Genomic DNA, 27,082 nt, shown 5'->3' with positions numbered 1-27,082 from the left:
CTACATTCTTCATTAATAGATTCTGAACATTTGAAGAAATTATACTGAGGTTTAAATACTATGAGGACGGGTTTTGTGAAGGGTATAATAGTGGGGATCTGTTCTTGCACCGCGGAGCCGTGCTGGCGCCCTCTACTGGCTGATATGTGTAACATCGCACTGTGACTGTTGCATGAAAGGCAGACAAATAGGCAGCGCCTAACGACTTGTCATCAAGTCTACTGGCTGATTGGCACGCACGAATGTTACAGTATTCACTATACGCTGTATTGGCGGTACTTGGAAGTCGATGAGCCCCAAACGTTTGAGATGACTTTAACTTTGAATAAGTTGACAACTATACATAGGAAAAAGCTGAAAACAGACTATTTATTAAGCTACATTCGTCATTAATACATTCTAAAAATTTGAAGAAATTCCGTCGAGGGTTAAATATTATGAGGTTGGGTTATGTGAAGGGTAATAGTGGGGTCTGTTCTTGCAGTCAGCGTGCCTGTTGACTACACGCTGTATTCTGACACGGAAATCGATGGGCCCCCAAACGTTTTAGTTGGGACTAGGTGAAGTTTAGCAATAACACGGGACATGGTCAATATTTCCTTCGGATACTTATTAGTGTGTACCAATGAACCCCAAACGTTTGAGAATAAGTGTCCACCATCATACACAGGGGGCTGCCATGTTTTTTAGAACTCAGTTGGTGACACGGTGTTAAATGGATATGTGTTTACACACGTTTCAAGGGTACCAGCGAAGTAAAGATAACTCAGTCTGGTGCCCATCAACTTAAACCATACAAGCACATAATAGTACGACTAGGTTGTATACACACATTTATTTAGTGATAATAAATCAGGATGCTGCGCTTCATGCGGCACGTCCTAAATCGAATTAAAAAGGGAAACTTTTTGGGATGGCAATTCTAAACATTGCCGTCGGGGGAACTAAAGAAAGGCGAAGAATGGTATAACCTACAACCCCTTTGAAGATACCCACTATTGACAGCTTTGAACAATAAATTTATTAAGATCAATCACCGCCCCTCTCTGAAATTTTGCGTCTGCTAATGCTCTTATATGACGTTGGCTATCCAATTGTGTTTGTAAGCATGTGTAAAGCAAATTTTATCAAAAAGTCTATCATGATTTCAATACTCCGTTTGAAATTTACTGGCAGTCTATAACCAGCCCTTTTAAAGGCAGTGGACACAATTGGTAATTACTCAAAATAATTAAAAAACCTTTCTTGGTGAAGAGTTTCTTGGGAGAGGTTGATGGTATAAAACATTTGAAATTAACTGACAGTCTATAACCACCAGAGGAAATAACAAAACTCCTTGTTCCATCAACCCACACAAGCTTACTGGAAGGCTCCTTATTCAACACTGGACGTCTTCAAGACCAGACTAAACAGTGTCACCTTCAGTTAGTTATCCACCCCCCCCACACACACACACAAAATGCTTAAATGCTTTTACTTGCACAGTATGTGTATCTTTTTATGCCTTGAGTTTATGTCTGCACCTGCTAATTTGCACATCAACCAATGTGCGTGTATACTCCAGAGGAGGTTTCTGCAAAGTATAGGAAGATGATGATGATGATGATGAACCAGCCCTTGAAGGTACTGGACACATTGGGTACAATTTCCAAAGATCATGGCAGTTCACTTGGTGTGTATACGTGTCCCAACACCAACATTAAACATACAACATCACACATCCGTGAAAACAAGATTTTGATTAAATTGGTCATCGAAGTTGGAAAGAGAATAAAGAAAAGCATCCTTGATGCATAAATTACTTCTGTGCTTTCAGATGCCTAATAAAAGGTTTCAGTCCCGAATTCTTTTAACATTTTGAGTGAGAATTTACCTCTTTGTCAATTTTTTTTTTTTGATTTGGGGGTTTTATTGAAATTAGAATCCCACCCTTGGGCAGGGCAAATCATGATGCACCTTTAGAGGAAGCTGTTTCTTACAATGCTTTGTACCAACAGCTATCCACCTGTTACCGAGTGTCATCTCCTACCGATGATGTATGTACGTTGCTAATTGTTTAAATGCTTCTCTTACGTTTATTGGTTAATCTATAATTTATGCATAATGTCAGAGTTCACTACCCTCGACCAATCTCCTGCTGGCATATAAGGTCTTGTTTAGGGTGTGGCACTTTTATGCTAAGATTTGTTTTAGTAATAAACAACAGTGTCCAGTGCCTTTAAACTTGAGTCTTTTTTTTGACAAGCAGTCCGGAACCTTCAAATAATTACGCTGAAAGAGTTTTGAAGGCAGGGGTGGTAACCTCGTCCCGTCTTCTCCATACGACCCATTAGCTTTTACCGATGCAGAACTCCAACAGTTTGTAAATTGATTCGACCGGCAGGTGGGCCAGCTGAGAATGATCTTTATTATTCATACACGATTACTTCACTCCAAAAACAAGGACATCAATGACATTATTAAAGACACCCCTGTAAGCTGAATATGTTATGCTGTTATACCTTCCGATATTCAATTGAAAAAGATGTCATAATTCCGAGTGAGTGGTTTCTACATTCGACTGAGTAAGCTTTCATCAGGCTTTCAAGGAGAAAAAGCTCACATCAGGTTTTATTGTCCATCGTTGTTTCTGTGTAAACGAGTTGGTTGACCATAAGGCAGATGGCGAACGTAAGGTCATCAATATTGTTTCGCACACTGCACAAAGATTTTGAATTTGAATTTGAATTAAAGACATTTCACACTATCAAATTGACCCAAGGCCTTATGGATGAATGAAGTCAATATTTAGAGGGGGGCCGGTTACGTTATGAACAAGACGATTAGAATGTATGCAATTTGCATGGGGCAATTTTATAGCGCTGTTTGATGGTAAGCAACTTTGATTAAGCGTAAGTTTATTTCATACAATGTTAGCAAGAAAATTAGGCGGCCAGCTTTCGCATTCTCCATGAATTTGCATTTGTACGTATCTAATTTGCATATTATGAAAGCACCGGGAGGTTTAGCATGGCTATGGGTATGGTTTAAGAAGCTCCCTAAAATGAAAAGCCGCATTAAGCATAATATCAGCCGCTAAGAAGCTCTATGAAATTCGCTCTTGGAGTTAGTTCTGTACCAACTGATATAATTTTATTGGGCTCCATAACCGCCTTATTCGGCGCTTCGTTGCAACTACTGTAATCAGATCACGTGTACACATCTCCAATATATAAAGGTGTTTGGCTCGAGCTCCAATTCAAACTACAGTGGAAATGGAAGCAAGTCAATAATTTACGGCTCAAAACAGTCAGTGATTCTTGTTTGATTATCTGTTTCGGCCTGGGCCTATTTTATAGCAAACGAGACAATCAAAATCTAAATTTCACAAAAAAATTGAAAAATACTCCTGATTCAAAATAACCTATTACGATTAAGGCGTATCCGCTACTAAAAAAAGGACTGAAGATATTAAAACAAATGTTTTATTTTACTAGAAACTCACAAGTTCTTAAACTAAAACAATTTCAGGGCTGAAATGTTATACATTACTGTTAATATTCGTTGTCACTTTTGAAACATCTACCGAGCGACCGAACAGTATAACAACCATGGGAGGTCGAACAATTCCGAAGGCACTCATCTTTGGTCTGCTACTGAAGATAGTAATCGATTTCGATGAACTACGTGGAGTCCGAGGTGATGTGGCCACTCACCGTGACCCGGCAGGACGTCGTCCCGTGTACATCGGCGGATTCTTCCCGATTGAGGTGCCCTACTTCGCCTCCCTCCCGTCGACTGTAGAAGCGGCCATAACTCACGCGAATAATTTGACGGGAATCCTGGATGGTTTTGAGCTAAGAATGCGATGGAATTGGACGCAGGTAAGAGTTAAGAAGTTTTGAATGATTTTAAAAAGCAGTTCTACTTTTGTATTTTAGTTTTTTTTACGTGAAAATAAATCAACTGGTGGATTTAATCGACAATGGTTTGCGCTCAATTAATTCCATGGCAGTAACATGTCCATGAGACATTCTTGTCACGGGGACACGGTACTTGAGGGATGAGGTTGCATTTTACCACAGTACATTTCTATTTTGGTATACCGAAATACCAATTATCTCGCTTGTTGTATCTCAACAACCTATGCATAAAAAACAAACCTGTGAAAAATTTGACTCAATTCAAAACTGCAAGAAAAAAGCGAAACAGATGAACAACAACAACAAAAAGTCTGGGTTAATGTGTTTCACCAGATGCCTCTGGTGCGGAAAAGGCGTCATTTCGCCCGAAGCCTTTCTCAAATTATTTGTGTGTGCTGTGTGTGGAAAACCACATCTTCTCTAAAACTACATTACTCCATAGGGTGTCGTTTCTAACACCGTTACAACTCTCCAGAGTTTCTACCGTTAATGGACAATTCCGAGTAGGACTTGTCCTGTTTGTTTAATCTTTCACAAACAATGTTAGTATAAAACAATGTTGGTGCAAAGTAAACCGCCTGGAATTGCAAGGGGGCTATGGTGTAGTATGTTACTGTATGGCTATACAATTTTAACGAACCTTGTACGTATTACAATAGACTGTGAATGTTAAAAGGGGATGGGGGGAGGGAGAAGACGAAGGCAATCATCACATTATACAAACCATGGTTGCTAATCAAATAAAGTACCATTTCCTGTAGTCGAGGTGGAACTCGGGAAAATGTTTCACGTGGACTTCAATCATTATTGATATACTGGTGCTATTTTGGGTGATGGAAACTAGATTGGAACATGATTAAAACTTTAAAGGAACACAGTGCATCGGAGCGTTTGTAACCGTTTGTTATAAAATGCATATGGGTAGAAAGATGTTGTAAAAGTAGAGTACAATGATCCACACAAACATGCCTCGAAATTGCACGGTTTTCCTTTTACCTCGTCGACTAACACGGTCGGCCATTATTATAGGAGTCATTTTTTTACTCCCATAAAATGGCCGACCGTGTTAGTTCGCAACGTAAAAGAAAAACTATGCAATTTCGAGACAAATTTGTGTGGATCATTGTATTCTACTTTTAAAATATTTTCCCAAGCATATACATTTTATAACAAACGGTTACAAACACTTTTTATAGACCAACTCGTCCGATCCAAGGCAACGTTTTCCTTTAAAGGCAGTGGACAGTATTGGTAATTACTCAAAATAATTGTTAGCGTAAAACCTTTCTTGGTAACGAGTAATGGCGAGAGGTTGATAGTATAAAACATTGCGAGAAACGGCTACCTCTGAAGTGAAGTAGATTTCGAGAAAGAAGTAATTTTTCACGAATTTGATTTCGAGACCTCAGATTTAAAATTTGAGGTCTCGAAATCAAGCATCTGAAAACGCACCACTTCGCGTAACAATGGTGTTTTTTCTGTCATTATTATCTCGCAACTTCGATGACCGATTGAGCTCAAATTTGCACAGTTTTTTTTATGCATATGTTGGGATATATACCAAGTGAGAAGACTGGTCTTTGAAAATTACCAATAGGGTCCAGTGTCTTTAACGAGCAGACAAAAATACAATACAAACTCTTTTTCTCGCAGTTACTTCGGCCGGTTCAAAAGAGGGCATTGTCAAAAGAATATATGAAAAGAATGTTCGGAATAAACAGTTTTAGTTTCTAATCTCTTCGAACATTGTATTATGAGATAAAACAATATAAAATGCTTTACATGCACATGGACAAAATTGTATTTGTTTATTAGGCACATCATGTTTTTTTGTCCATGACAGGTAACATGATTCTCCTTTTAAAACCATCCAATTTAAAAACACTCATGGACACTGTCTCTCATCATGTTGACGGTGGCTCCATCATCTTATAATACAACCAAAATACTGCAGTTTGATTGCTTGATAATTGCTTGCAATTCGTTATTGACCTCATCCCTTCAACATTACATGGTTGTTGCGCTATGAAGTGAGACAATGTCCCCATTTGCGAAGGACCTGGGCCCAATTTCATAGAGCTGCTAAGCACAAAAAATGTGCTTAGCATGAAATTTTTTCCTTCATAAAAACAGGATTACCAACTAAATTTCCACGTGATTTTCAGGATAAGCAAACAACAGCTGAATACATGTAACAAGCAATATGCAACAATGGAAATTTGGTAATGGTAGTCCTGTTTTTATCAATGATGAAACTCTACATTAAGAAAATTGTTGTGCTAAGCAGCTCTATGAAATTGGGCCCTGTGTGGCTGCTGCTTATAATGTTGGCCTTTTGCATTACACTACCTTTGAGTCGTGCACTATATACCAAACATCTGCGCGTTCATACTTGGGCCTAGTTTCATGGAACTGCGCCCAATTTCATACTTAACGGTAAGCAGATTTTCGTGCTTACTGTAGCGAGCGTGTTTCACAGGTTAGCAAGTAAATTAGGCGGCCATCTTGCATTTACGTACATGACGTGAACAAATGGTTACTTCACGTTTGCTTAAAACGTATTTTTTTACAACATTTCTGACGTTCACATTCACGTTTTTGCTCACGTAACGTGCAGTTAAAACCCCTTCCTAATCATTGATAACGAACGTCATTATTTTTCTCTAAATCTCCAGGGCAAACCCGCCAACGCTCTACGGATTTTAAACGACTTTGTTCAAGATGGTCCACCAGTCTCGATTACTTGGGGCCCGATGTTTTCCAGCGTGGCTGTGGTGGTCAATGAAGTGTTACCGCGATATGATATCGTGCAGGTAAGATAACAAACCATAATAGGAGTCTAGGCAGAACCGCCTGGCTAATTTTCCCTCCAAGAAGACCACACTGTTCAATTTCATGATTCCAAGCCACGTATTTCGACAAAAATCAGAAACTCAGGGCATGTGAGGAAGGGCCACAGAATTGAAATCTTTTCAAGACAAACTATACGAAACTGTAAAGGAACATGGAGAATTTCATTTTATTTTTTTCCCAAACGCGTACGTACGCCATAATTACCGCACACTAAGCCTTGTGTAACCCGTGCGCACACACCCTCCGACCCGTGCGTGCGCCGTATGCTAGACTTGACTCAAGTCACAATCCCGTGCCATCCCCAGGAAACTACTGTGTTGTGATGCTCTGCATCCCCAAAACTGTCCGCATTTTTGGGACCACATTTTGACGGCGAGCGCGCACTGCACTGTATGCTACGGGTTGTTTCAGATGGAACGATAGCTTAGGAACCTCTCACACGAGAAGTGGGCTTGAATCAAGTCTAGCCGTATACCAATCCATTAGGCATGCCATTAATTCTACCGCGATGCATATACGCATAACCCGGGTTTATAATATTATGGATGTTTAGCGCACTATACGCGAGCAAAACGTGAACGTGAACATCAGAAAATGTTGTTGTTGTCACCACTTTGGGCTTATTATTAGGGACTTTTCGTTTTCGGCGACGGATGGTTCTGCGACGGTTGTTCAGCTAAACGTTGTCGTTTTCAGCACAACGAAGATTCATCCCAAGCACTGTCGTAGAAATTGAGGGACGACCGTCCTCAAAGCCGACGCATGCGCAGATGACGCCAAATGTCATCTTTACCGTCGCAGAACCATCCGTCGTCGAAAACGAAAAGTCCCTATTTTATGCTCACGTACGACGTCTGCACATACGGGTTACATTGGGTGCGTTCGTTTAGCTTCCCTGGGTCGACCCCGATGTGTGGCGGTTTTTTTTTCCAGGACGAACAGGACGAATTATCTGCACACGATCGTCCTGGGAAAAAAAACCGCCACACACCGGGGTCGACCCGGGGGAGCTAAACGAACGCACCCATTAAGAGTAGGCCTACGTATAGGCTACATTATAAATTGGGCATGTCCTATGCAGCTTCGGTATACAGACTGAATCAATTCCGCAACATACATGTCTAAGGCAACGACAGATTGTGAATTGCGGCTCATATCATGAGTTCTATTTGTATAATTAATGTACTTTTCCCTGCTTGGCCCCAGTGCAGTAAATAAATAAACCAGAATAATAATATCCAGTACGAAGGATTTGTGATCATAAAAAGCCCTTTATCACGATTGTTTGTACAGACAGTAATCGCCTCTTCAGCTACGCTCAAAGACCGCTCCCGCTACCCGCTGACAGTTCAAGTATCCGTCGACGAAGATCTCTTGAATCCCGGGAGAGTTGCGTTTATAAAACGGATGGGCTGGAAGAGGGTGGCCTTGATATTTGAAGACAACGAGTATTTCAGACAGGTATGGAGCCCTGACTGCTGTCACAGGGCCGATTTCACAAAGCAACAAAATCCATTAGACAAATTGTTAGTATCTCACCATAGTGACTTGTACTGTGACATCACACTTCACCAACTACGATTAATTTGCAGTTACGAACAATCTACTAGCTCCCTGTGAACTCCACCCAAGGTCTTAAATTTGCGAAGTGTAGAATAGTGGAAGTTTTGGTGTCATAATAAGAGCACTTGCTGAGTGTTTACGGTGGTTTTAGGCAGAACAGTTCAGTTATCGGTCGCCCCCAAACGCATCCTAAGCCGAATCACGGCAGTAAGGTTCGATATAATTAAAAACGAAGCCACTTAACATAATTGGTACTTGGCAATAACCAGTATTCTCACTTTGTGTATCCCAACATATGCCAAAAATAACATTTATTATTATCTGTGAAAAGTTTGACTCAATTGGTCATCGAAGTTGCAAGAGAATGGTACAAAAATTAAAACAACCCTGTTGCACAAAATGCGTGTGCTTACAGATGCATAATTAAAAGGCTTCGGGCCTACGTTATTTATTGTGAGAGTAAATTACCTCTTTCTCAAAAACTAGTTCAGAGGGAGCACAATGTTTTATACTATAAACAGCTTTGCTCATTACCAAGTAAGTTTATATGCTATTAAAGGCAGTGGACACTATTGGTAATTACTCAAAATAATTATTATCATAAAACCTTTATTGATGACGAGTAATGGGGAGAGGTTGATGGTATAAAACAATAAGCTCCCTCTGAAGTGCCATAGTTTTCGAGGAAGAAGTAATTTTCCATGAAATTGATTTCGAGACCTCATATTTAGAACTTGAGGTCTCGAAATCAACCATCTTAACGCACACAACTTCGTGTGACAAGGGTGTTTTTTTCTTTCACTATTATCTCGCAACTTTGATGACCGATTGAGCTCAAATTTTTACAGGTTAGTTATTTTATGCACATGTTGAGATAAACCAACTGTGAAGGCTAGTCTTTGGCAATTACCAATAGTGTCCACTGCCTTCAAGTGTTTTGAGTAAGTATCCAGTGCCTTTTATGATGATGATTTATTATTGTTTTCTGTTAGAACATGGCGAAGTTGACGGAGTTGTTATTGATTAATAGTATAACCGTCTTGGCTACGGAGGCTGTGACTGATGCAGACCGACCTGATGAACAGATCGAGAGCTTGCGGGTAATTCAGCATCTTATAATGATAATAATAATAATAATATTGAAGAAGTCTTATATAGCGCACGTATCTACCGAACACGGTACTCAATGCGATGAGTATATCCCTTTAGTCCCTGCACCGCCCGAGTTTGCTGAAAACCAATTTCTCAAGATTCTTGCAGTAAATTACTGGAATCGTAGTTCAAATTTTAAAAGATAGCCATGGCTTAATATGTATGCACAATTGTTTACCCTTTCGGTAATAATTGTATAAAAGTACAAGTTCTCATGGGAACAATAAATGCCTCTCGTTAAACGGCTATTATGGTAATTTTTATGGCGAATATTTTTATGCACGGATGAAATGGACACAAAAGCTTTTCAAGGCTTTTATCTGGCTCAATGCTCATACTGATTAAATGCGAAGGCGTTAATTTTCGATCATCATAATGATGAACAATTTCCTGTTTACTAATGAGCGTTTTTTCGAAGAGCTAAATTATTTAATCATAATTAGCTTCGACAAGTCAACTGTGAAGGGAGAATTAATAACGATCTATAACAACTAGATATATTAACAAATGCGTAGACCTACTAATGACTATGGAGTTTTCTTTTGATGTTCCTTTTTTTTCTATAAACACAGCGAGGAGTACCGCATAGAGGTAAACAAACTTTCAGAAAGATAGGTAATTGCAGCTGTGATGAACTCTGAGACACAATTATTTAGCACCTTATAATGGTTTACAAGGTGCTACGGCGCATACAGCAGCCACAGCCAGGAACACCGGGGCGAACCCCTTCTCTTTTTGAAAAGTGCACTGGGTTCTTTTACATGCGTTACACAACACATGGGACCAACGGCTTTACGTCCCATCTGAATGACGAAGTAATGGTTCTTGCTTAAGGACACAAGAGTGTCACGGCTGGGGATTCGAACCCAGTGTCTGTTGGTTGGTTGTTCGCTTTTCTTTTTGGGAGTAGCGTTCTTATTTGAACATGGGAGTGAAGCATTGCGTGGTGAGGTATCAGCTAATATTAGGATTGCGGTAAGACCAGCCGTCGATTTCAACAAACTCTCCTAACATCTTAGGACTTTAGGACGAGTTAAGTTCCGTATCCATAGACAATGGGACGCATTGGACCCATCCATATGACGAGTTTGTCCTTACTTGGGGAAAATGATTGATTTTTACAATCCGCAGACAAAAATATAAACTTTGTAAATAGCCCAGCCAATTTTCTTTGCAAACGTATCGGCCAGCCATTTATAAAAAATAAAAAAAAATAAAAAAATAGAAGCCCTCCTCCTCCCTTTTTTCGAAAAAAGGCAGGACGCTAAACTTGTTTTTGTTTTTGTTTGGCCTGACGCATTTTGTCAACGCACGAAATTGGATTGTCACCACACTGATCCCTCCAAAGGGATGGCCAACATATTTGATCGAGAACACAGATTAAGGTTTCAAATGGATTGCCAGGTATAAGTGAACGAGTTGTTCAGAGGGCAAGGCAACAACGGTTTACATTGAATAGAGAAATCCCAACTTTAAAGGAACACGTTGCCTTGGATCGGACAAGTTGGTCTATTAAAAGCGTTTGAAACCGTTTGTAATGAAATGCATATGGTTGGAAAGATGTTTTAAAAGTAGAATATAAGGATCCACTTAAGTATCACTCGAAATTACACGGTTTTCCTTTTACTTCGCGAGCTAGTCACGGTCGGCCATTTATGGGAGTCAAAATTTTGACTCCCATAAATGGCCGACCGTGTTAGTCGACAGGGTAAAAATAAAACCACGCAATTTCGAGGCATATTTGTGTAGATCATTGTATTTTACTTTTACAATATCCTTCTAACCATATACATTTTACAACAAACGGTTACAGAACGCTTTTCAAAGACCAACTCGACCGATCCAAGGCAACGTGTTCCTTTAATAACCGATCTTCAGCTGTATTATCGTGCGTAGGCTATAGAACTCGAACAGCACTGGTTGTGTTTAGTTCACGTTTATCCTGTCCGTAAAGTGAGACGTAATCCCAGTGCAACCCTCGCCCACTTCTCACAAACTGGCTTTATAGCTAGGCCGTATCCGAATTGGCGTGGCTACGACTATACTAATGTTCCTAAGGGTGTTGCTAAGGACGCCCAATACCTCCACACGGTGACGCGGATATCTAGCCGTAGCCCTAACTGTAGCTGCCAATCGGACACTGCCTAATTGTACTATTATCATTTCCAACCCTTTGGTTAGTGCCCCGTGTCCAATAACAGTAATAAATTGTCATATTAATCGAACACAAAAGAAACCAGACTATTTCTCCTCCCAGCCTCGGTATGATTACATAGATTTAAGATGTGAGCAAATCAAGATGCCCGCACTATTTTTCATGCTTCTTCGCTGCGCTCATTCGCATGAAAAACAGCATGATTAATTATTTATTTATTCAGACAGCATGGGGTGTAGGCTTTTTTTTTTAAATTTTTATAACTATAATACGCTTATAGTACTAATACTATTAATAACTGACAATCTCATAGCCACATTGGCTGACAGGGGCACAGTACCCATCCTTGGCCGTCTTGGCCCCTCAGGGTTCTACCTGAGAAATCACATCAAGAAATAACTTTGACGTAACATAAATTATACATTATGAATTGTAAAATTTAGACCTCTTCTTCAAACAACACGATAGCCACAGTGGCTCTTCAGGGCGAAAGCCCTACGTTGCCCTCATGGCACTTTAGAAAACGTCAGGATTTGATTTGAAATTTATTCATACAATAACAAAGATTATCTTCTTGTTTCAACGTTACTGAATTCCTTATATATCACCATTATGAAATTTAGAAAACGTCAGGATTTGATTTGAAATTTATTCATACAATAACAAAGATTATCTTCTTGTTTCAACGTTACTGAATTCCTTATATATCACCATTATGGAATTTACATGAACTCAGCTTATCACAGCTTTTGACTTTTGGCTCTTCAGGGCGAAAGCCCTACGTTGCCCTCATGGCACTTTAGAAAACGTCAGGATTTGATTTGAAATTTATTCATACAATAACAAAGATTATCTTCTTGTTTCAACGTTACTGAATTCCTTATATATCACCATTATGGAATTTACATGAACTCAGCTTATCACAGCTTTTGACACTTCAAGACGTTCACATCAAGAAATAACTTTGACGTAACATAAATTATACATTATGCATTGTCAAATTTAGACCTCTTCTTCAAACAACACGATAGCCACAGTGGCTCTTCAGGGCGAAAGCCCTACGTTGCCCTCATGGCACTTTAGAAAACGTCAGGATTTGATTTGAAATTTATTCATACAATAACAAAGATTATCTTCTTGTTTCAACATTACTGAATTCCTTATATATCACCATTATGGAATTTACATGAACTCAGCTTATCACAGCTTTTGACACTTCGAGACGTTTACTAATGTCCCTCTTCACATACCGATTGTTTGCGTTAACGGTCTTCCAACGACCATGTTGCAGTATAAAATCTTCAGATATATTGTTTTGGGACAATCGGGTGGCCCCTCCTGGGTCGACCCCGCAGTGCTCACTCGGGTGAGCCCCTGACAGGAGAGCTAATCGAACGATCACACTCGCCCTCTCGTGGTGACGGCATGCTCCTCAGGTCACACCAAGTGACCCACTCCACAAGCAGGGCACTGGGGGCTGACCCAGGTGAGCCCGTCAAAGCTATTCGGACGTACCGGGAGAGACCGGGGTCGACCCAGGGAAGCTAAACGAACGCACCCACAATATCAACCTCTACCCACGCAGGTACACGTGCAAACCCATGGGTGAAGAGAAGCAATAGTAAATTGCGCAAGGAGACACCCTTCGATTGAATCTATAAACCAACATATATGGCCCTACCTTCAACCATGGAGGAAGTTTCTTCCTCCATGATTTCAATACAACACAATGCAACAGAGCAATGGATGGGCTGAGATGGTTGTATTGACCCCTTGCGCGCACGTCACACGCGGCAACTGATGCCACGCTGATGCCACCATGTTGGTGGGCAGTTAGGTTTACGTGTATTAACGCCGCGTCGCCTAAAATGCACACCTCACTGCATAACGCACGGCATAGAGTTGTTATATGAAAACGCACAGTGAAATTGCCCACCAGTATGGCGCATTCAAGATTTTTCTGATGATGACGTCAGGCGAAATGGGTCAATACTCAAAACCTAGCAACTTTTATATTATTTGTTTCTGCATGACAGGATGGAGGCATAGAATTAAATTTCTTCAAACTTCAACTCGGTGCCTGACTATTCCAAAAACCCATTAGTCGTTGGTTTATGGGGCACAATTTTAGCGGCTTAAAATGACAAACATAAAGTACGACGCATAACTTGTCTTCAGGCTATAAGAAGCTTTCCCTTAATCCGAGGGCAAGAATTGGGAAATTGCTTTTTGGACAAAACCCCTGCAAGATATATTTTTCTGAAATGGCATGAGCACTTAAATGCAGGGGCATTAGTTGATTTGTGTCAACCTAATGCCGAGTCTAAATGCACAACTATAAAGAAAGCTTCAATAAAAGTCATATGTGAACAATTTAGCTAAAAACAGTTTGTTAAGACTTCATAAAACAGCAAAACAAGGTCAAGGGTTTTATACAAGAACTTTGAATCGACCACGCGGTGTAATGTAAGGTATCAGCATCCATATGTCGCAGCATTTGCGAACGGACAACAACCTTGCATTTTGTTTTGTTCGAGAAACGATTCATGCATGAGTTAATTGTTTCAGAGACTCGATGGTTATCACCAAATAAGTAGTTAATACTAGATAGAGCTGGAATGGGAAAATCACATGTGGGAGGGTCTTGACAAGCAGGGACATCAGCAGAGAAAACTGAAGTAAAATAAGTATCAAAAGCACAAGCTATTTCATGGGGTTGACTAGTGTATGGGCACCATGTTTAAAAGACAAAATGGGGTAGGTGATCGTTTTCTACTACGAACAAGGAATAAAAAAAACAACTTTTTTTTGTTATCCTTTGATGAAAATAAAAGCAATCTAAATCTAATCTAATCATTACCTTTAAAATCTCGAGAGGATTTAACGTCGAGGAAACAAGTAACAACCTAAGATTTATGGTATCTTCGTTGGTTCCCAGAGGCATGATGCAAGAGTGATCTTCACGGGTTTCTACCCCGAAGTAGCCGTCAAGCTATTTTGTAAGGTAATCCTCCTTTTAGATCAATTCAGTCAATTAAATAGTTCACACCCTGGAGACATGAAACTGTCTACTCTAAAACTCCCCTATCAGATTGACACGGATTTAGATCCCGTGTGGCCTACACATTTCTGTGTCAGGTCAGTTTGACAAAAGAACGATGTCAAAAAAATCCAGAAATAATTTAAACTGACGCAACAGAATCGTAGCAAAAGTCTCAGTTTGACCAGTTTCCTGGCAGCCTGACCCCAAAATGGTCAGCCCCACTGGGACCCGAGTTCTGTGTTTGTTCTCCTGTGTGATTCTTGTGAGTAGAGGCATTTCCGAACTAGCGGCTACGTCTGCAACTGCAGCTTGGTAACCGCATTATCATGTGTTCACACATAGGCTGTAATTGGCAAGACCCTTGGCAACAGCCGCAGCCGTAACCGTAGATGTAGCCGCCAATTCGTGTACGCGGCCTTAGTAGTAAACATTCAGTTACTAGTCAGAACCCCTTTTACGATAATGATATTTAGTGATGATTATGATTATTTGAGACAGGAAACACGACACACAGAGTGGTACATCTTTTTGTAAAGATACATCCACTTAGACCTTTGGGGTACGATTTGTTTTATTAAAGAGATCAAGTATCATGTATACGTTTGTGCTCATTCAAACCTACTTTATTTTCTATTAAAATAACAAAAGCGGAGACATACATGTTTCCAGTCCTCTTAGTGCTTGCGTTTATTGTATATACAGCCCACATTTGCAACACAGGTACCAAAGTTCACCTTCAGTAATTTTTCTTTAGTATGGAGTAGGGACACATTTTTGATAACACTCCTCGGATGACCAAATTCCTCCCTTTTCAATGGCAGGTTTTCAAAGCTAATCTCTACGGAGAAAAATACGTATGGATCTTACCGGGCTGGTACCCTGACGGCTGGTGGAGTGATGCATCCGATGTGCCTTGTACCAATGAGGAATTCCTATCGACGTTGGATCTGCATATCTCTTTTGACGGGGACCAGGCTATTGATGACGTAGCACTCATTGACTTCAACGGTGTGGTGAGTTTTGTTCTGTAATTTTCATACAATGAGATAACAGTTATAGTTTAGACGATGTGACCTCTGACGTCACACGGAAACCATAACATGATTCGCGCGCAAAACCTTTGTGTTTTGGCAGCCAGCTAGAAAGTACATGCAATCTTACCATGACTACGTGTCTTTTTGCCCGGCGAAACATGACGTTTACAGTGTTTTTTTTTCAACAGAGGGCGGTTTGAATGTAAACATAGGTCACATCGTCTGTAGAGATTTATTTAACTGCTAAATTTATTCCATGTTGAGCTTATTGGTACAAACTTCTTTCTTTTGTAATAAATTGAAACATACTAAGCCCTTTTCGAAACCTCGGCTACGGATTTTGGATTTGGCTCCAGGCTCCGTGCTCTCATTTGAAGCCCTGAGCACGTACGCAATTCGCGCACTATATTTGTGCAAACAACCGTGGGGCCAAGCTAGTCTGAGCCGAATATGGAGCGAAAGCCGTGGTTTCGAAAAGGGCTTTTTATAGGCTGAGTGGTTTAAATGGTCTGGCCCATCTTACTGCAGTTTGAATCAGTACAAATCATGCCAATGAAGACAGAGAACGCGACAACATATTTTGTCTTCTTTTTTTTTCTTCCATTTTAGAAACCCTACCCGGAGCAGCTTCAATACCTGGAAGCCCTACACAACATGGAGGATAACTCACGTGACATCTACGCCTACGACTGTTTGATGACAATGGCTCTGGCACTCAATGCGTCAATAGCTGATCTGGAGAAGCTGACTCCACCCAGAGGACTGGACGAGTTTAGCTACGGAGATGACGAAATGGCGGGAATTCTGTTGAGGAACGTTTTGAAGACAGAGTTTAATGGACTCACAGTAAGAATCGGAATGTATAACGTTGGCACTATTAACGCATGAGCATAGTTTCTCCAAATGAGTTTAATCGAGTTACTCTCGGATCAACAGGGTCCTCTTGAGTTATACACTCTCAAAACTCATTGGTCAGAATTGACCTTAATCCCAGGGGATCTAATCCATGGCTGGGTCAGAATTGACCCGGGTCCTAGTAAAATTATTTGTATGACATTGTTTTACTCATTTCTCAAAAACTACAGCACCTCAGCAACTAATATTTTAAGGTACGGTTTCTACTATCATTACCTTCAAACGGTGTAAGTTTAATGTAAATCTGTGGACATTGTGTTTTGTGTTTAAAAAAGGTACCCAAATCCTTTAAATGTTGATGTTAATTGTTGATGGATGTAAACAACTAACTGTTTTGTACCTCATGACGCACCACAGAGAGTTTTGATTTTAACAATGATTTCAATGTTTTCATCCGGCCAGGATCACGTTGTGATTGGCGAAGAGGGGGTACGTCACAGCATAGTTTACGTCGAACAATTCCAAGGTTTGTGCGACTTCATTAAAAAAGGATCACATGAAATTCGTTTCCTTTGTGAAAAAGATTGTCTGTTTTGAAGAGACATATTGCATTCTGCAACTTCGATTACAAAGTCACCCCTTTACAAAGTCACCCCTTCGAAAGTCAACCCCTTGCAAAGTCACCCCAAGTCACCCCTTCGACAGTCACCCCTTACAAAGTCGCCCCCATGACAAAGTCACCAACTTACAAAGTCACCCCCTTACAAAGCCACCACTTCGAATTGAGCCCAAGTCTTCACAAGTTTGTTATTTCATATCATGGCATACACCAAATGAGAATACTGGACATTGACTATAATATTACAAAAGATGTCCCGTGCCTTTAATTGTCATTCTCGTTCTAATTTCAGATGGTCGACCAGTGCGAATCGCTATCCACAATGCCGAAGATGGCAAATACATCGAAGTCACCGATACGAACATTATATGGAAAGGTTGAACTTTAATTATTCTCACAATATGGTAGCTCTGTATATTTTCACGATGTGGCCATTTTGATTGTACTCCATTCCAACCAAACTGAGGCTGGCGAAATAATAGTCTGGTGCCATGTTTGCACAATGAATGTTAGCATATTATTACTGTTATGGAAAGGTGAACATGACCAAGATGGTGACAGCGTGATGAAAGTCTATTAGCCTTGTCAGCAGTCAATAATGTTTTCAAAAATGATACCGCGGGTGTCATTGCCGAGTGATTTCATGGTCATGAGCAGCCGATGAAATTGGGCCCCGGTGGTTAAGTCTTCGGAGTGTGGGTTCAAATCCTGGTCGTGACACATGTGTACTTGAGCTAGCCTTGATCAAGGCGCTACAGCCAGCCGCGACCCGCAAAATCCCAGTCCCAATCACTGAATTCCGCCAGCGCACCCCAACACATAACACAGTGCATATAATACGTGTACAGCGTATGTACATACACATTACCATCTATGGTACACGTACGGTACATGAGTAATTCTAAAGTAGCGCCTTGATGGTTCTGTAACTGCCAAAATTTAGGGCGGAGCTCATTATGCTAATGTTTACTAACAACCCGGTCTCATTGGTTGTTGGTTGACTTATAAACTCTCGCTGCGATGTCAATCACAACGTTCTGCAAGTACACGCACGTGCTCTCCGACGTAAACAACAAGCCTTGTGGCTGCTGTGCAAAAAAATTGCAATGGCGGCGGGCGCGAGGGATAAATCCCTACCCTAAAACAAAGTTGTGTACTGTATATCAATGGTACGGTGTATGATTTGCAACAGTACATCGTGGCACAGCTGCAGAAGCTTTCAACAAAATAAAACAATCAGGTTTAATGCACCAATCATGGATTTAGAAATAAGAAGGAAGAAAATTAGACCATACATTGTGTGAAATGTGTTTGAGAAAGGTTCAAAAAGTATCAAGGTGTCATGGGTTTCCGGCAATGGCTACTTGGTTAGAATTCTTAGATGTTGGGCATACCCATCCCCTTGAAGCACACACACTAAATAACATTACTGTTTTCCCCATTTCAGACCAGATGAGATAAGAAACCCAGCTGTTTATTTTGTCTAGACATATTATTCGTTACGTTTCTCGCGGTAAATCAAAGTTGGGGATCGAAATTAAATTATGTGTTGGTCGAAAACCTGTATACCGTCCGGCAGCGCTTTCAGACCCATTATACATCATAGCGATTCCCACTTATGTCCATACAGCTAGCGTACAGCGTACACACACACACGCACACGAGTCAATGGGAAACTACACAACCATACACAAGTCAATGGGAAACTACACAACCATACACAAGTCAATGGGAAACTACACAACCATACACAAGTCAATGGGAAACTACACAACCAAACACAAGTCAATGGGAAACTACACAACCATACACAAGTCAATTGGAAACTACACAACCATACACATGTCAATGGGAAACTACACAACCATACACAAGTCAATGGGAAACTACACAACCATACACAAGTCAATGGACCCTTCACAACCATACACAAGTTCATGGGAATTGACACAACCATACACAAGTCAATGGGAAACTACACAACCATACACAAGTCAATGGGAAACTACACAACCATACACATGTCAACGGGAAACTACACAACCATACACAAGTTAATAGGAAACTACACAACCATACACAAATCAATGGGACACTTCACAACCATACACAAGTCAATGGGAATTGACACAACCATACACAGTCAATGGGAAACTACACAACCATACACAAGTCAATGGGAAACTACACAACCATACACAAGTCAATGGGAAACTACACAACCATACAAAAGTCAATGGGAAACTACACAACCATACACCAGTCAACGGGAAACTACACAACCATACACCAGTCAATGGGAAACTACACAACCAGTCAATGGGAAACTACACAACCATACAAAAGTCAATGGGAAACTACACAACCATACACCAGTCAACGGGAAACTACACAACCATACACAAGTCAATGGGAAACTACACAACCATACACAAGTCAATGGGAAACTACACAACCATACACAAGTCAATGGGAATTGACACAACCATACACCAGTCAATGGGAAACTATACATTCATACATAAGTCAATGGGAAACTACACAACCATACACAAGTCAATGGGAATACACAACCATACACAATTCAAATGAGACACTACACAACCACGCACACACAAATAGGAATTAAACTACACAACCATACACAATTAACGGGTAACTACACAACCATACACATGTCAATGGGAAACTACACAACCATACACAAGTCAATGGGAAACTACACAACCATACACAAGTCAATTGGAAACTACACAACCATACACAAGTCAATGGGAAACTACACAACCATACACAAGTCAATGGGAAACTACACAACCATACACAAGTCAATGGGAAATTACACAACCATACACCAGTCAATGGGAAACTACACAACCATACACAAGTCAATGTGACCATAGAGGAAGGACAGAGACCTCTATGATGTGACACTTCACAACCATACACAATTAACGGGTATCACAACCATACACAAGTCAATGGAAAACTACACAACCATACACAAGTCAGTAGGACACTTTACAACCATACACATGTCAATTGGAAACTACACAACCATACACAAGTCAATGAGAAACTACACAACCATACACAAGTCAATGTGACACTTCACAACCATACACAAGTCAGTAGGACACTTTACAGCCATACACATGTCAATGGGAAACTACACAACCATACACAAGTCAATGGGAAACTACACAACCATACACAAGTCAGTAGGACACTTTACAACCATACACATGTCAATGGGAAACTACACAACCATACACAAGTCAATGGGAAACTACACAACCATACACAAGTCAATGGGAAACTACACAACCATACACCAGTCAATGGGAAACTATACAACCATACACAAGTCAATGGGAAACTACACAACCATACACAAGTCAATGGGAATATACACAACCATACACAATTCAAATGAGACACTACACAACCACGCACACGGACGTGGCATGATTGCTAGCAGTAATACGTCATTCTCAATCGCGCCTGTGATTGGCCAATGTTTAGAATGACATGCCCAGATCATGCACGCCCTTTTATCGGAATACCGATAAAGCTGTAATACAGACCCATCAAGGCTGTTGTTTGAGCCACGTGTGCGAGGTTTAAAGTAGAAAGACACGACCGTACTCACGACTCCGCTATACTGTTCTCGCTGTACAATTTACTGTACAATGTACTTTATACATGTACGTTGTTCGTGTATGTACAGCGTGCAGACTGCCGAATTGTGCCGCGCCGGGCCGGGGCACACTACGCCAACAGCCTTGAGTCAAGGCTATACTTGAGCAAGCAATTCACTATTGTTTCTCTGCACCAGGAGTATAAATGGGTATATTCGAGGGTAGTTACTGATAATTATTGTGTATGAAAGGCATTTGGGCGACGCAGCAGCCCGTTGCAGTGTACTCCCTAGGGAGCTGAGAAAGATTTAAACAATGATATTGGACCAAGCAAAGGGCCATATACAAATGTCAGTGCATTGATATTTTATTGTATTTATGCGCTATATTAGAACTAGGTATTATTGCTATTATATGGAGACTGAATTTAATAAAATATTTTTTAACCAAAACAAAATGACTGTCATTCGTAATCTGATCAGACCAGAGAATCAACTCTGATATTTCAGCGGCAAAAATAAAAAAATAAAAAAGTCTAGTTTAATCAGGTTTTTTAATCAATTTCATTTTTAAGCCCACACGCAGGTCCAATATTGCCTTTTAATTTCGAGGGATTACTAAATAAAACGCAGCCTTCAGGCGAGTAATTCAAGGTAAAGATAGAAATCTAAACATCATAAAAAATATATATTAACAGTTGTATTGTATATTTTTCCAATCGAGTATAATATCCACTTTTTAAACATTTTGTATTCATTTTCTTCAAGGTCCTAACCGACCGGTTGATGGAAAGACGGAACTGCCGGAGATCGTTCGGATTTCGACCCCTTTCAAGGTTGCGATTTTCACCGTGGCTGGCGGAGGAGTTTTCCTTGCCTTGCTGTTTCTTGTGCTAAATGTAGCTTTACGAAATCAAAGGTTTGTTGAAAACCGTCAAAAATTACAATTTTGTTTGGCTTGTGTTTGGGTTAAAATGTGCATTGTACCGTCTAGTCGAAACAATTCAGGAGATGCTCTCTTTGTGAGCAATTAGAGGATCAATTCTCAGAAGTTCAGTCTGCTTGCATAAAACTATACTCGTGTGAGCAGATGAATACTTATACTATTATTCTTTTTATAGACCTTACTTGAGTTTAAAATCTGACCACCATTGTGTATTAGCTTATGATAATAAACCTTACAAGACTTTAAGACTTTTCAAAAAAAAAAAAACCCACTGAAGTCAGAAGGCATGCGTCCCTTTAAGTGAACCGAAAACTACGACACAACGACGTCTTAACATGTATTCGTTAGTTTGTTTGCTGACTTGATTTAAATTTTCTTTCAAAGGGCTGTGAAGATTTCAAGTCCACAGATCAACAATCTGATCGTCTTGGGCTGCCTCCTCCTCTACTCCTCGGTGTTTGTGTCCGGTGTGGACACACATGCCTTTTCAGACACAGTCTTTCTGATTCTTTGCCACGTAAGTAAAATCTATTATTGTCAAGGTATCGTACGATGTCTGTAAGGGCATGGGACATTAGTGGTAGTATTACTCAAAATAGTTGTTAGCATAAAACCTTACTTGCTAACGTGTAATGGAGAGCTGTTGATAGTATAAACCATTGTGAGAATCGGCTCCCTCTGAAGTATGGTAGTTTTCGAAAAAGAGGTAAGTTTCCACGAATTTGATTTCGAGAGACCTCAGATTTGAGGTCCCACTATCAAGCATCTGAAAGCACACAACTTCGTATGACAAGGGTGCTTTTCTTATTTTGTTATTATCTCGTAACTTCGACGACCAATTGAGTTCAAATTTCCGTAGGTTTATAATTTTGTGCAGATTTTGAGATACACCAAGTGAGAAGACTGGTAATTGACAATTACCAAATGTGTCAAGTGTCTTTAAAGAACACTTAAGACAGTTTATGCACTCTGATTGGTCGAAGACTGGTCAAGTGATAAGCACTGTCCAATACGTTACCAACACCTTTAGTTTGAAAACTTACCCAAGTTGATGCATTAGGCCTGTCGCACCTTCCGGAAACAGCGCCACTTTGCCAGCCTGAAATTTGTCCTGAAATGAAGTAAGTTTTCACAAAATTAAAACTTTTTTTTTTGTTTACAGTTAAAAGTGGTGCTGGTATGTGTGGGTATCTCCTTGTCATTTGGCTCGCTTCTTATGAAGACCTACCGAATCTTCGCCATCTTCCAGAAGGCTGTGGCGAAATTCAAGCAAATTGTGAGTGAAATTAATAGACCTTTATCATGGTGCAGCCATCTTGAATTTCTCCCATTGATCGTTGTTATCGAACCGAGGCCGGAAGACTAATAAAATAGCCTGTTTCCTATTTGCAAAATGACTATTAGCATTGATTATTGTTATTCGATACAAGGAACATGACCAAGCTAGGAGGCAGCATGATAAAGGTCTATTAAACATTAACGGGAATTACGACAATAGAGGGCGCTAAACGGCTTTCAAGGGACGAAAACACCAGAGATAACAGAAATAACTGTCACCAAACTCACATTTTAAATAATGGAGTCTTCATCATAACTTTTGTGTGTAAATCATTATTTTACAGGATCTGCCAGATAAAAAGTTGGTAGGATTTGTAATGCTGCTAGTGTTGTTAGATGGCGTCATCATGACGTTATGGGCTGTCTTTGGACAGTTGACGGTGAATACCTTTCTACTCGAACCAAAGGTAAGTTCTGCCGGTGTGGCAATATAGTCTGTCCCACAGTAGATTCCCCCACACACTATTATGGCAAATTGCGTACAAGCTTCCTCTGATAGCCCCTCTGTTGAATCATCCTCCTCCCGCCCATTATGAATTGTGTGTATAGGAAATTTCAATGTATAGCTTTAAAGTGCCGAATCCTTCTTTCAGCTCTCAGAAACCGCCAGTCCACAGAGTGAGATTTTCATCGTACCAAAATTGCGCCAGTGTGGCTCCGTGTACGACATCTATTTCAGTAGCGCCCTCTACGGCTTCAAGGGCTTTCTACTCGTCTTCGGTATTTTCTTGGCGTGGGAGACTAAGAATGTGAACGTTAAAGGACTGGATGACAGTAAGATTTGATTTTTGTTTTTAGAGCAGAGAGTTGTTATGACTGAATGCACCTACCAAGTGAACTAATAAATACAAAGTAATATTCCTCTAAAAAATGTTCACATCATGATGATTATTTGACTTCAGAAAATCTGTTAAATAAAAAAAGAAACATTCTTGCGCTCAGTTGCCAACATTTACCAAGTTCTTTTTTTGGTATGTGTCAAGTAAAGAGGTATATAATCTATAAAAGGACAAAAGTTGGGCGGGGGGGGGGGAGCATCTAAAGATTAAGTCCTGCCTGATCCCCCCCCCCCGATTTTATCAGCGTGTCTATGACCGTCTTGGACCATTTGAAAGTGACGGTGTGCTCAACAAAAATGCACTACACGCTAAAAGTAAAACGGTCAGGAGACATCCGACGGTGTAAGTTTGTGATTTTGTTTATTGCGTCACGCAAAAAAAAAAAGAAAAAAAAAAACAGCATTCACAATAATTGTTTGTAAACACTTTGTTCATCTGTTTTCAGGTAAATACATCGCCCTCTCAGTTTACGTGGTGGGTTTAACCATTGTCTTAGCTGTACCAACCCTACAAGTCTTCATTAACAATACGGACATACATTTCTGCATCTACGGAGTCGCCGTAGTGTTCGCCAATACCGTCGTCTTGTGTTTGGTCTTTGTCCCCAAGGTATGACAATTTTTGCCTATTTCTATTTAGGGGAGGTAGTGCTTTCTGCTCTACCGGCCAGACTTCGAATTGATGATACCCAAGCCTACATCCGTATGGACTGTAAAGGGGTTAACCCTGTTCCAGCCCTATAGGAGTAGGTGGCAACGGCCTCTGGAAAAAATAACTGTAGCCCACACCTTGAAGTGGCCTTCAGGCCTTGTGTGTCAGGCGACTTGCATAAAAAAAAAAAAACTTGTTCAACCTTGGAGAGAGACATTGCTAGGGTCAAAACAACGTTAGGCCATTTGCATTTTAACATTAAACTCTGGTTGATAATGGGAGACTTTGGGACGCTAGGTGGCAGCAGACTTACCAGGTTAATTTCCATAGACCTTTTCGCAAATACTGGGGCGCGCGCGTAAAGCTTTGAATTAGGTGCATTGTGGTCTAGCTGGTAGCAAAATTTGATTCATATCTATCCCACAATGCACCTCATTCAACCATCTGCGCTTGCGCATTGGTATTTGCGATAAGGTCTATTGTTTACGTAGTTCTGGGCGTGCGCGCATGACCGAGAACAGTGGATTTTACTTGGTAAGTCTGCTGCCACCAAGTGTGCCAAAAGTTTCCCATTGTATACCAGCTGTAAATTATTGTGCATTTTATACTGAGTTGACCTTTCTCTTTGTCTTTCTATGTCATCATCAGTTTGCCCTTTGCTACACATCACGTGGGAGTCAGCTACGCATCAGCATGATGGACACAGCAGGCAGCAGCAGCGCCCATCAGTCTACCAATCTATCTTTGTATGCCTCTACCAGGGAGGACAGGAACCGGCTAGCTGAACTCCAGAGGACACTTGCAGAGGTATACAAGTTGTATGATACCCGAATAATGTATGAGGTATCAATAGTGAAAAAAAAACCACAATGCCCTAAGGACTTGAAAGTTTTGTTTTCGGAAAACGTGACTTATTTTTAAAATCAATTATGACTTTCATTAAAACTTACTGAAGCATTATAATAGATGTTAAATTTGCATCGGGGATAACGAGTATTAATTTTGGTTTTTACCCATACACCGATGTGTGTTAGCACTGTATACTCAGTACTTTCCCGAGTCCAGTTTGAATCCCACCCGAGTAACATGCCTGTGATTTTTTTTTTACAGCACTCGGGAAAGTACCGAGTATACAGTGCTAACACACATCGGTGTATGGGTAAAAACCAAAATTAATATTACTGAAGCATTGTTATGTTAATTTGCTTTGTTTTGCAGAAGAGAGCGACTCTTTCCAAGCTACTCATCGAGTACCACAAAATGCGCTAAATAACCGCCACACACGTCTTAGAGTACCACATCACGCCCTCTGTTGATTATGCACCCGTGACAGTTTGAGAAACGACGTTCGTTGATAGGGATGCTGATGACGATCTGCAGTTTGGGATTTTTTAATGACCACGATCCTGTCATAACATTCTCATTAGATAATTGTACTTTAGTCAATTATCAGGCAAACTATATGCAAATTGTATGCAGATTACAGTGTTTGTAAAACAGTTATAGTGTATAATCTCTTTCACAATTAAAGTCTGGAAACTATTGGTAATTGTCAAAGACTAGCCTTCACAGTTTGTGTATCTCAACATAATATGCATAAAATAACAAACCTGTGAACATTTGAACTCAATCGGTCATCGAACTTTCGAGATAATATGAAAGAAAAAACACCCTTGTCACTCAAAGTTGTGTGTGTTTAGAAGGTTGATTTCGAGACCTCAAGTTCTAAATCTGAGGTCTCAAATGGTCATAATTTTATTTTCTTCCATATTTTAAATTATAAACAATTTCCATATTCTCCCATCCACTTCCATATTTCCAGATCCCTACTGACACAGAGCAATGCAAAAAACCCAACACACTCACTCAAACATACCAACCCCACCCCAACACAATTTACACATTTTCTGTCATAACGCAATGGCCCATGGTCTAAAAAAATATATCACATTGTCACAGCTAGCTCGTCGGGCTCGTGCGTGTATTTCAAATTCACCGCCACGCCGGACGCTCAGAATTAATTGGACAGAAGTTCTGCTTCATTTGTACCGTTTTGAAAGCCCAGGAAGTCTTCTAGTGTTGCTATTACTACTAATCAACTCACCTTTATCATTTTGCCGTCTTTTGTCCGCCAAAATTAGCTTACAAATGCAGGAAAACGGAAGAGCAAACATGAAGTCTTGGGCGGTCAGCCATTTTGTTTGTCATGTGGACATGCGACTAGTCTGGTCCCCTGACCAAAGATTCCTTGACGTCTCTTGTTAAAAATCTTAGTCGGAGATTTTTGGGTCTGGGAACCAGACTAACATGCGACAGGCACAGTCATATGGACACTTTTAATGGGGGAATTATTTGTTGTGTATGAAGCAAAATAAACAAAGACGCATTTATTGACGAGTTTAAATCTCTCCAAGTGTATTGAATACTTTGGAATGATGGTTGGGGAAAAAGTACCTTTAAGATTTGTTCGGCCCTTATATGAATACCCCCAT

The 27,082-nt window shown here is 40.3% G+C and overlaps 1 protein-coding gene across 1 annotated transcript; it reads left to right on the top strand.

Annotated features, from left to right (window-relative positions):
• Positions 1–3,590: 3,590 nt before the first annotated feature.
• On the top strand, positions 3,591–25,859 carry LOC139953384 (gamma-aminobutyric acid type B receptor subunit 2-like). The gene is made up of 17 exons (XM_071952893.1): positions 3,591–3,863; positions 6,578–6,715; positions 8,049–8,216; positions 9,311–9,418; positions 14,564–14,629; positions 15,490–15,681; positions 16,312–16,548; positions 17,020–17,083; positions 17,469–17,552; positions 21,585–21,735; positions 22,147–22,279; positions 22,925–23,038; positions 23,385–23,507; positions 23,694–23,874; positions 24,385–24,548; positions 25,239–25,397; positions 25,809–25,859. Exons 1-17 carry the CDS (start codon positions 3,591–3,593, stop codon positions 25,857–25,859), a joined length of 2,406 nt encoding a protein of 801 aa, XP_071808994.1.
• Positions 25,860–27,082: the final 1,223 nt, after the last annotated feature.

The sequence above is a fragment of the Asterias amurensis genome, chromosome 21 (assembly GCF_032118995.1).
Source record: "Asterias amurensis chromosome 21, ASM3211899v1".
NCBI classification, from domain to species: domain Eukaryota; kingdom Metazoa; phylum Echinodermata; class Asteroidea; order Forcipulatida; family Asteriidae; genus Asterias; species Asterias amurensis.
Note: the sequence above shows the minus strand (reverse complement) of the source record. Positions and strands in the feature narration are given on the sequence as shown.

Bases quoted from the DNA above. Each gene is read 5' to 3' on its own strand.
- LOC139953384 (XM_071952893.1), top strand. From the start codon at position 3,591: ATGGGAGGTCGAACAATTCCGAAGGCACTCATCTTTGGTCTGCTACTG. The intron at 14,630-15,489 runs GTAATCCTCCTT...TTTCAATGGCAG, and splicing joins CCGTCAAGCTATTTTGTAAG to GTTTTCAAAGCTAATCTCTA. The intron at 21,736-22,146 runs GTTTGTTGAAAA...TTTCTTTCAAAG, and splicing joins GTAGCTTTACGAAATCAAAG to GGCTGTGAAGATTTCAAGTC.